The following is an 11,943-nucleotide window of genomic DNA, read 5'->3' as shown; positions in this document are numbered from 1 at the left end:
ATTCGAGCCTCTGTAATGAAGACTGCCTCCCGAGGACTGCAGGAGAGGCAGAGCCAGCCTGCGCCCGCCACTGCGGGCCGCGCGGCCGAAAGGCCCTGGGGGACACGACTTGGACGCTGTCAACCCCACGCCTCGCTCTGAGCCGCCGGGTGCGGAGGGTCTGCCGCCGCCCCTCCGGCTTCCCGGGCGCCCGAGCCCGGGTCAGCCCCGGAGGCCTCGGCTTCCTCATTTGTTTGGATCTTTTGTGCCGTGGCTCACAGTTGGCTAAGCACTCCTGCGCTGAATCGGGCCATTGTGTGCGCTCCCATTGCTTTCACGCTGCAAGTCTCGGCGCCCCCACCCCGCCCGCCCCCTCCCCGCCTCCTCCTGGCCGGAGAGCCTGCTAACGTGCCTTTCCCCCCAGGAATCTGGAAGCTATAAGCCGGGCGGATTGCAAATGAAGTGTAATGCATTGTGGGACGTGTGTAAAATCGGAGCCTTCACCGTGGGGGTGTGTGGGGGCGTGGGGAGGGCCGGACCCGCGGCTGGCGGTGTAGACGCCGACGAGGAGGGGCTGGGAAAATGTGCGCAGAGTCCGCCCGGGTCGTGCCCGCCGTAGACGGATGAAGCAGCGCGCTGCGCCCCGGCGCTGAGGCCCCCAGGATCGGGGTGGCAGGTCGCGCTCCCCACCATGAAGAAGACCCGGAGCACAACCTTGCGGCGAGCCTGGCCTAGCTCGGATTTCTCGGACCGGGCCTCGGACCGCATGAGGTCCCGGAGCGAGAAGGACTACCGCCTGCACAAGCGCTTCCCCGCGGCCTTCGCGCCCCAGGCTTCGCGGGGCTACATGACATCAGGTGGGTACCCGCGTTTCTGCCCCCGGGCCGGGTCCGCGGGGCGTGCTCGGTGCGCCGCTGCCGGGAAGGCGGGGGGGGGGGGGCGCTTAGGTGGGAGGACGGCCGGTGATGGATGCGCTAAGTTAGGGGGAAAGCAGGAAAAAATTAGCTCACATCCACCATTTTGTACCTCCGCAAGATCCACAGCAGGCCCTCTCAATATGGGGTTGGAGAGCTATTAGTTAGGTAAAATAAGGGAGGGGGACGTGCCGGGCGTTTTGGCTGCAGGAGATAAATGACTGCAAGCTCCTTGCGCGGCAGCCTCCTGGAGCTTTGTGGCAGAGCCTGCGTCCGGTGCTGCCTGCGGTACCGAGCTGGCTGGCTCCTGCATTGTGGCCAGTTATCCTAGCGGCTATTTAAATAGCCCCCTGTTCTTAAAAGGGAACAGGTTCCATGCACAGTTCTGGATGGTCTGAGTCAGGCAGGAGCCCCACATACATCGCAGGCTCGTCCGATGTGCACGCAGAGAACTCTGTTGGAGCTCATTGAACGCATTCTGTGGGGTAATGGTGTGGATGCGGATTGCACGCTCACATGATACCGTGTGGGTTTAACATATGTTGCTTTGAATTAGGTTGTATGGAAAGCATGGAGGCTGTGTTTGCATGTCAGACAGGAAGGACGAACAAAACGGTAAATGGGAACGAAGGCTTCAGAAAAGGGTTCATCATCATAAAACGCAGTGCTGTTAAAAGCATTTCGGAAGGAGCCGGTTCCCTTTGGCAACACAACGGAATGGCTTTGGTTGTGACTTGGGAACCCAAGGGGTAACATACTGGAGGAAATGCTGAAGGAGGAAAATCCTGGAACTCTTGCCTTGTTTTCTCCTTACTGACTGTTGACCACTTGTATGCGGTGATGTATAAGATATCAATTTTTGTTCGTTTTTCATTCTGAAGGAACTAATTTTCTGCTGAACATAGTGTGATGGAAGAGCTGAGTTTATATTCGAAACCACATACTATTCCAAATCACCCTGAGCCCTGTCTTAACTGGCAAGATTGCCTTAAGCCTGTGGTTGTTGCTCACAGGGTGTCTCTACTATCTTTCCCTAAAACAGCAAGCTTTTTTTTTTTTTTGTAAACTGGGGCCAGTATCTCATGCTTTAAAAATGCCTTGTGACCACATTTCCATAAATATAAAACCTAAATAAAATAACCATCTTTTTTATTGCAAAATCTGGTGACAGAAGGATGTTGTACTCTTTTGGCAATAAGGCTCCCTTGATTCTCTCTTTCATGAAAAGCCAGATTTGCAAAGTGACAAGTACAGTTTATACTTCAGTCATTTCAGTCAATCACTGCTGTGGTTGCTACATTCCTCAAACTTGTGATAGTAAATTTTGAAACACCTAAGTCGAAATCTAAATCTCAAAACACATGTGTACATAAACGCATGTCTGCGCCGAGTGTTTTTAGATCATCCCAGGTTTCAAATGCTTGGGTCTGAATGTCTTCATTCCACACTGAATGGTTGCCCTCTTTTTTTAATCCCTCTTCAGGTGTTAGGCTATAGGAGGGCAGGTGGCCATAATTTCTTCGACAAACCTGTGAGATTCTTTTATGATTTCAGGCGTCATCCCATGGAGCCTGTTTTTATCTGTCTTTGGCATAGCTTCATTATGATCACATTTTCATTATTTGCTAACGTACTTCGCTACATTGCCAGTTCTGCAAGGTGTTTCTGAGGGCTCAGGGAAGAAACTCTTAATTTTATTTGATTCTCTTTTCTTATTTCATTTCTTGACCTGCAAATGGTAAGCTGGTCTTAACGGTGAGACTGAAAGATAAGCCGTTTCAGGTTGGTAGTTATCTGTGCAGATTAATGTTAGGCGCCCACGGAGAAAAGAAACCCAAGAGGTGGGGGAAGAAGAGCTGTGTCATTCATTCAGCATTTTCTGGAGTGTCCCCTAAGAGCAGAGTGCCTTGCTAGATTCTCATGGGGCTACAGGGTTGGATATAATATGGTTTGGCCCAGGGACGGAGGGCTATTATTTATTCATCATTTTAAATGTTAGCTAGAACATGTAATAAAAGCTATTGGTGCTAACGGGAGGCAATAGTAAATATTAAGACAGATACCTACAATGAACACTGGGAGAACAGATTGGATCACTCATGTGCATCTTTTGTGTGTTGCGAGGGGAGGTATCTTATCAATTTCCTTTTCAAATATGGCTCTTTTCCAAATCTGAGTCTTGATGGGAATAGACAGTATATGGAAACACGCAGAGATCATTTACAGGAAGTTCTCTTCCTCTTAAGAAATGTAAAGGAAATCCACTTGTATCAAGTTAGTGACTCTGGATACAAACAGAGCCTTTGTCACATAAAATGGAATAGAAAATGAAGCAGCTAAGAAACACATGAGCCTTTTCATATTCTTTCTGTTTGTCCAGTCATTTGGGATAATGTCGACTGGCATTATCATACTTCATTTTCAGTAAAAAAAGGGTTTTTTTTGTTACTGAGTTCAAAGGACAAGATAAGTTACCGAGTTACTTAAGACAAGGAACTTAAAATAACTTCAGTTGAGACTCTTTTTAGAAATCCACACCCTTCCCCCACAAATAGTCCTAAAAAATATGGGGGGGGGAATCACTTTTTTTTTTAACTTTAGGAAAGGGGAGAGAGAGACAGAGAGAGAGATCCTTGGAAATGTTAATAGCTGTTGTTTGGTCTGGGATAACTGTCACGCAATAGATTCTGGAAGTTTAACTCTGTTTATTAAGGTAGAATTGCAGAGTTCCATAATAGCTTTCTAATGAGACACAGCACCATTTCAAACAGCCCTCTCTCCACCAATAAGTAATTACCAGTTTGAAATGTGATTTATAGCAATAGGCTTGACATTTAGCCTGGACTTTTTCATATAGCTTTGGGATAAACGACACTTAAACTCAAGAGGTTCAGATAGGCGCGTATAAAACTTAAAAGAGATCCTGTTGAAGCATAGTTCAGTAGAGAATTCTGAAACTTTAACTCTTGAAAACCGCGGCTTTTATGACTTTGTAAGCTCCCAATTCATGCTACCAAATCTAAAATAATCCTAAGAATTCACAGACCTCCTCCTGGCACCCAGCAAGTCCACGGGCCATGGGATGAATCCATTGTTCATCTTGAATATTAATTTCCCATTGGTAGTTTCTGGGCAGAAGGGGGGACAATCTTGCCTTTTGTTCAAATCAAGATGAATAACTGAATGTGAATGCATTATCTGAAGAAGAAAAGAGGTTAGATCAAATGGAGGTAAGATCATTCTTCTGCGTTTTCTAAAACTGGAAATGACGATAGCAATTAACTAGAGATAAAAGCAAACCCCCCTCCCCAAAGAGGGAAATATCAGTATAATTCCTAATGCTTTACATATGAAAACATGCTCACAGACCTCCGTGAAGTAATTTTCAAGGCGCCAAAGCTTTTGTTGGTGAAACTGTTAGAGCCCCCTGTCTGTTAACTGTGTGACCCGTGACCTCTTCACACCAGTGATGCTACTGAATCCATTTTCTTCACTGCCTTCTCCCCCAGCCCTGGGGATGGGTGCTTCTGGATGTTCTACGTGTAATGCCACCAAGTTTGGGGGCATTCTGTAGATCGCTCTTGGAAGGTAGTTTTTCCACGAGAAAGGTTCTCCTGAGCATGTTCATACAAGGGGTTGCTTAATGTGAGACCCTTCCAAAGTCATGGCACTTTCACACGGATACTTGTCACTTTAAAGAACAGGAAAGCAGACAGTTTTAATACCATGGCTTTAAAGGATTTGAAAAGAAAGATCCATTAAAAAGCCCCAAATCGACGTCTTTTAGGAAAATTTAAATTGGGGTTGTCTGCCCATCGAACTCGTACCATCAGTGGGGAGGAATGACCAGCCCACCACATTGATGAGTGTATTAGTTTTCATTTTACAGAAACGAATTCTGGGGCACAGCTGATGGCATGTCCCAGTTCCTTATGTTCTGTTATTTTAAGAGATGTGAGAGTTTTCTGGGAGTGGAGGATGGACACTCGAGGTTCTAATCTGGGCCTACCACCAACCAGCTGTGTCCCTGGCGAGTAACATGACCTCCCTTCCCGTCTGCAACGGGTCCTTCTGGTCCCCCCTTCCATTACAGAATTGGGCTCCGTGGTGACTCTGTAATGAGCCATCCCAGGACTTGTGAGCACTCACACAGAAATCCTTAGAAATAACCTTTGCCCTTTCTGCTTATTGGAGTCATGTGCTTCCCCGTATGTGGGGTATGTGGGAACAGTGCTCATTTTGCAATAGAATCCTACTTCCTGCCACCCCCCAGCATTGCGTTAAATATGCCCAGGGCTTGTCCTGGCAATCAGAGTAATGGGGGTAGGAGATGATGGACGGAGCTATACTCATATGCAAGTTTTTTTTTTTTTTTTTAAAGATTTATTTATTTATTTATTTGAGAGAGAGAATGAGATAGAGAGAGCATGAGAGGGGAAGGGTCAGAGGGAGAAGCAGACTCCCTGCCGAGCAGGGAGCCCGATGCGGGACTCGATCCCGGGACTCCAGGATCATGACCTGAGCCGAAGGCAGTCGCTTAACCAACTGAGCCACCCAGGCGCCCCATCATATGCAAGTTTTAATAAACAGCAACCTGTCACCTCCTTTCCCCTCTTTGCGGAGATCCATTTTTAGCAAGCTCCTCCAACTGTGTTTTAATTTGCAGCTACCTGTGTTGACTCCTTTCATCAGGCCAGTGGAAGTGAGGAATATTACACTTGGTGGTGAATGACTTCATTCTTTATTTCCCCCGAGAACATGAATGCGCTCACAAAAGGTCACCTCTCTTGGTATTTCAATATCTTTTACACTCTTGTGAACGTTTTTATTTGAAAAAAAGGAATATGAGTATATTGCATAAAAGCCTTAGCATTTTTACACCCCAAGAGCAATTCTGACGGAAATTCCCTATGCCCCAGAGAGTTAGGACAGTTCACACAATAGCACGTTCTGTGGTACGTGATTGCTTATGCTGAGTTGCAGTTATAACCGAGAAACAAAATCTGGTTAGATCCTGGCTAGTGGGATAACATGCTGACTTTTGAATTTAGGACAGGCTTTCGTAGATCAGTCCTAGAAACCGTGTGGAGCCCCATCTGTAAGGTGTAGAGTAGAGGGTCTTGTAGTTTGTAAGAATGTAAGCTGTAGTCAACTCTAAATTAACCCTTAGCCGCAGTAACACCAGAAGGAAATGACATGGGTAATTTTTTAAGTAGATAGTAAACTTTTCCTTAAGTAGTTAGTCCCTAGGCTATTTTTATGTGGCATTGGAATGTACAACCAGTTGGTCAGAAAATCCACCTAAATATTTCTAAGATCTGCCCCTAATTCTTCATCTGTGGTGTTTAAATCTTCTGCTGTTCTATTATAGTATCTTCCAGACTGACTTTTCTTCCAGTCCAGTTCATCCTTCCTGTGTCCCCAGAGGGTTTTGGGGTTATAGTTAAATCATTTCTCTTTTCAGTGTTTCTCATGCCTGTGGATAAAGTCCTAGACCAAGGCTTTTCATGTCATGACCTCCCTCACCTTTTTCCCCTCTTCTTCCTGGGCGTTCCTCACCACCCTGTGCACTAGGCTCGGGAAACTCTTTACCTTCAGCAATACCTTGCTGCCGTTTCGTGACTTTCGTAATTTCTCCTACCCTGCTGAGAACATGCTCCCCTTCTTCAGAGGTCTGATGGAATACTGTTAAACCTTCCAGAACCAGCTCATACATACCAGCTTCTCTTTCCGTCTTCCTCCAGATCCTTTCTGGAGTAAATCACTCCTATGACATTCGTTCTGTACCCGTCATAGCCCCGTGGCCACACTAGGTCACACCACGAGTTCACGTGCGGGTCTCCTGTCTGAGCCGGTGAGTTCCTCAGTGGCGGCCCGTATTTTATTCACATCTCTCTTTGGCCAGCAACCGCAGAGCTTGGCACAGATTGGGTACTCAGTAAATGTTTATTGGACGAATGAATAAAATATGACTTCTCTTAAAAAACTGAATGAAGACAGGAGCAGCTCTCCATGAATGGAGCATTAGAAAGCAGTAAATAATAGGAAATAATCAAGAGGCAAGTGGGGTGGTTGATGTGGTTGGTGTGAATGGAATGGGACTTCCGAGAATGATACCAATTAGAAGAGGCTGCCCAGAGGGAGGATTTCCCGGTGTCTTGAAGGACTGACTGGGTAGGTAGGATTTGAGGGACAGGGAAGGAGGCGGATGGGGGGGAAGGTTGTTGACACAGTAGGAACCAAGGATGAGAGGAGCATTTCGGGAGAGGTGTCTGTGGTGGCTTGCAGGACAGATGGGAGAGATGAGAGTCTCGAGGCCAGGAAACCAGCGAGGAGGTGGTCGAGGGGGCCCAGGTCATAAAGCCATGAGATGGTGAGCGACCGCCATAGAACAGTGCTCCCAACACTGCTGGGCATTAGCCTGCCGCCCCCAAGGTTTTAACCATGTCCATACACCACCCATATTATGTACATAATATTTTTCCTTCATCTGATCCACTGTTTTATTGGAATGAATTGAAAAGAAGATTTTGTATTCTCTGTGAAATTACAGGTTTCATCTGATAATTCTTTTTTCCCAATCCCCATGTAAATTATTAATATATTACTATTTCAGTTAAAATACTCAGCTAAGTACCACCTCACATACCTGAGTGGTACTCACGCTAAGGTAGTGGAAAACCTGTATCAGCCAAGGAAGAAGGGGTGGGACTGAAGGGGAAAGGGAGAATCTTGGAGAACAAAGAGCTGGCTGTTCCTTGTAACTGGATTTAAGAGGTTAAAAAGAAAAGAAAAGAAAGGTAAAGCAGATCTGTGTTGGAAGAATGCGGTATATGACAGGGAAACATGGGCCGTGGAGCCAATGATGAATTCCATTTTAGATGTAAGGGGCTGGTTAGTCACACAAGTAACAGTAAAGATTACAGATATAGTTTGGGGGTCATCCACTTAGCCACGTTAGTTGAGAACACGAGGATAGCTTAGCTTTTTGTACTTTATGTTCCGTTTCTTAGAGGGGAGCAGATGACTGACTTATTTTTATTTCCAGCAGATGGAGGGTCTGTTGGATTCTGTTCACTTTGAGTCCTACTTGGGTTTCTGCAAATGTGGGGAATCAAGGTTAGGATTGCTTGGAGATCATCTGCTCTCCTGTTCCTAAATGGGAAGTGCTTTTCATTGCTAGGATCTGTTTTATTCGTGTTTGCATTTATTCAGAAGCCACTGTGTTGTTGATAAAAGGGATATATGTTTGATGTCTGTAGTCAGGTGTGAAAAGGGTTGGAGCTATGCACGTCGCAGCCCAGAAGACTAGACCAGCTATGTAAATAATGTACATTTCAAACATCTGCCATATACCTCTGCGGCTGAAAAATTATGGCTTAGGTAACTCATATACACAGTTAAAATCTCCATTTATCTTTCTACTCAAATCCATGATGGCCCCTTCAGGCCAAGTTTTCTCTTTTTGAAGATAAAAGAGAGATTTGGCAGATGCCTGGGGCATTCGTGGCAGCAGGACTTACGCCTGGCCCTATCCTTCTGATGGCCATAGTTTCAGAGGGAGGAACCATCTCGCTTTGCAATTAACACCCCCGCCTCGCCCCCACTGCACATTCCTGTCTAGCTGATTCCCCTAAGAGAGCTAACAGGCCACGTATTGCTTTCGGCATATCCACCTTTCGCTTTGAAATCATTTATTCATCATTACGTGAAATGAAGGGCCCTCAGAGCAATTGAGGTACTGTGGATATTTCTCATTTGGGGGGGCTGCCCAGCATCTGAACACCCCATCGTGTGTAATTCCCCACTGTCATGGGTTGAATGAGTGAATGACCCCCCCCCCGCCCCGCCCCGCCCCCAACCGGAGCCATTCAAGTCCTAACCTCTGGTACCTGTGATTATGACCTTCCTTGGAAATAGGTCAGATGTAAGTAAGGTAACCCGTAAGGCTGGTGTCTAGTTTAGGGCACTCGGTTTTGGCAGCCCCTGGGAATTCATACACCCTCCTTATGAATGTTGGCGGGAGGCTGAAACCTCATTTCTCCGTGTGGGTGCTGAACTTGCCATGGGGTCGCTTTCCTGGCCTGCCTGGCACGGAGGGCATGGGCGCATGGTCTGGGTTTCACCCCGTCACCCACGCCCTTCCAGACTTGGGAGCGGGCGCTTGTCGGCAGAGCAGTGGGGGCTGTGAGGCATCGTCCCGTCGCAGGGTGGCGCTGTTGAGCCGGGCGGCGTTCTGGAGGCGGAGGGGGAGGCGGGGGGGGGCGGTGGCGGGGAGTGGTGGGGAGGGGAGGTGGCAGGGCTGGTAGCACGTGAGCTTGGTAGTGGCTGCTGAGGATTCCTCACCGAAGCAGCTCTGGCTGCAGAGTTCCAAGCCTGGATCTCCACCCCCCCCCCCGAAATTCCCCGAGTTCCTCAAAATATTTCAGTAAATATTTCAGCCTCTCTTTTCTGAGAGTCTGTGTGGCATCGCTTCATAATCCAGCCTTTCCAAGACTAGCTGGGTAAATGTGACTAAAGAACGGGGCCTTCAGGGCCTCAGTTTCCTCACCTGCAAAATGGGAATAATAATGGTCTGTCCCCATGAGGTTTGGGGAGAATTAGGTGAATATACGTGAAGCGCTTGCAACCAAGCGTGGCACATAGGAAGCGTTATATCAGGACCGCTTGTCGTTAGCATTCTTAAAAGAGTCGGCATTGGTTTCTGTTAACCTAGTGAACTCATTCGAGTTCTCATTTTGATTGGTTTTAAAATAACTGAGAGGAGTATTTGGACATTCCCCCCCCCCCCCCTTGCTGGTTATTTATAATGAAGACAGCGGTCGGCTGTTGATAAACTTTAAAAAAATGCTTTAAAAGGGTTTGTTTGGCCAGGGAGTAAACATGCCCCCAAGAGCTGAACAGGAAGGATGCCCGTAGTGTCAGATGGGGTTTTCCGCCTCTGTAAGACTGGCTATTCAGTCACTTCCTACAGCAGTAGAGCCTTGTGACTTAGGGCTTTAAAATCGGAGGGTTGCACATCAGTGTCCTGGCACCCACTCGCTGGCCCTATAATCTCGGCAGTTTATGGGCTCAGTCTATCCTCTGTTTCTCCTCTCTAAAACGACGATAAAGTAGTATCTAACTGATAGTTGTTATGGGCATTAAAGGAGCAAAGCATGCAAAATGATTAGCATGGTGCCTGACACAGAGTAAGAACTTTTGCACATTTTTGCTACTATGTTATTATTTCTTTGGAGGCGTAGCTACAGGACTGACTTGTTCCTAAATGCACCTGAGGGTGCAGAAGAAGGGAGACAGCAGGTAACATGTCCATGATCTGGGAGAGTTAAAAACAGCATTCAGTCTGACTCTTACACTTGGTACTCATTTCATCAGAAATCACACATTCCATCCCTCGTTGATTTTGGAATGTGATCTTCTAAGAAATCTACAGAATTATTCGTTTACCTAAGTGGGCTCACTTGTCCTTGAATTTCCATCTTAGGAAGAGTGGTAGAAAATTGTTGTGTATTCAGTACTCCTGTGGGATATACATCTAGGAGAACTTGGCTTCACTCGAATCAGAGGAACAGAGCCTCGTATAATCAGACTCAGCTTCATCGGAGATACCTGCATTGGCTTTTCAGTTGAAGATAAAGGGAAAAAAAAGCCTCTTCTGAGCTGAGGGTTGAGCTGAGTGCTTGCGTGTGTTTGTGCATGCAGTGAAATCGACTATCACAGAAATGCAGCATAAGAAAGCAATGCTGTGTCTATGGTGTATCTATCAAAGGCAGTTTTGAAAGTGAAGCCCAGTGGCTTCTCTCCTCCAGACCAAGCCCATTGCCCTCCGTAGGTGACTTGTGATGGTCCCATGGAATCTCAGGTCAGAAGTCCCCTTGAATTGTGTAGGAGGTCAAGGGGTGCTACAGCTTGGGGTCCACTTGTCAAACATGTTACTATTTCAGCAGCTTTTCTTTTTTTTATTTATTTTTATTTATTTTTAAAGATTTTATTTATTTATTCATGAGAGACAGAGAGAGAGAGAGCAGATGCAGAGGGAGAAGCAGGGTCCCCGCGGAGCAGGGAGCCTGATGCGGGACTCAATCCCAGGACGCTGGGATCATGACCTGAGCCGAAGGCAGACGCTTAACCGACTGAACCACCCAGGCATCCCTTCAGCAGCTTTTCTGAGAGCAGCTGGTTTGGCTACAGGACTCAGGGCTTTGGATGGCAGCCTGAGCTGGGGGAGAAAGGGCCCCCCCCACAGCTTTCAGAGCTGCCACCACCCCCCGCTTTGCCTCCCTTCCCAGACAGACATGCGAGCCACGGCCCCTGGGATTTGGGAACTCAGAGCTTCCCACTTTTGCCTTGTTTACTCCTGAGTTTGCATTCTACCTACTCATTTTCAACACTTCCCCCCCGTCCACCCACCCATCCTCCTTCCTTAAAGTCCAGGGAAGGATATTAAAGGGCACTGAGGACCTTGCTTTACATGGTTGTGGCCAATTCATTGAACTTCAAAAGCCCCTCTAATTAGAACTCCAGAATGGGACAGAAGCATTGGCTTTTGTTGGCTGAAGCAGCATTTCTGGAGAATGCAGATGTTTTCCCATAGGTTTGGGATGCCAAAGCGAAATAAGCCGTATACCATCCTGATCTTAAGGACCAGTAATAGAGGTTTACGTTTGCAAATGCAGCCAGAGGTGTGCAAGTTTCTCTCTAATGAGGCCCTGCGAGCGTCCTCGGGCTGGGGCTGATGCTATGGGTTTGTGGCAGTTGTGACTAATGGTTACCCACCATTTGTGTAGATAGCGTGGGCCTGGGAGGTTTCTGTTCAGCTTGATGGTGGGAGGCCAGAGGTCGAAGGCCCTGGGACCTAAGCACAGTTCCCGTGTGGCCCTGAAATGTAGATATTAGTGGGGAGCCTTTTTACTCTCAATCCCCCTTTCCCCCCAGGAAGGGAACCAGCTTATTGGGCATGTACTTGGTACCAGCCAGTGGGTAAGAGTGATCTCATTCATTTCACACAATGGTCCTGGGAGGCAGCCACTAATTAATATTTTAAGCA

General features: G+C 47.2%; 1 protein-coding gene across 2 annotated transcripts in view; it reads left to right on the top strand.

Moving 5' to 3' along the window:
* Positions 1-363: 363 nt before the first annotated feature.
* STOX2 (storkhead box 2) overlaps positions 364-11,943 on the top strand; it is a 105,410-nt gene continuing 93,830 nt past the window's right edge. For both annotated transcript variants that reach the window (XM_035004272.1, XM_035004273.1), the window contains exon 1: positions 364-836. In XM_035004272.1, the coding sequence (XP_034860163.1) occupies positions 671-836 (166 nt within the window). In that variant the 5' untranslated portion in view covers positions 364-670. The remainder of the gene's footprint in view (positions 837-11,943) is intronic.

This window comes from Mirounga leonina, unplaced genomic scaffold, assembly GCF_011800145.1.
Source record: "Mirounga leonina isolate KUSES-001 unplaced genomic scaffold, KU_Mleo_1.0 Mir_128, whole genome shotgun sequence".
Lineage (NCBI taxonomy): Eukaryota > Metazoa > Chordata > Mammalia > Carnivora > Phocidae > Mirounga > Mirounga leonina.
The sequence above is the reverse complement of the archived record's forward strand: the minus strand, read 5'-3'. Positions and strand labels throughout refer to the sequence as shown.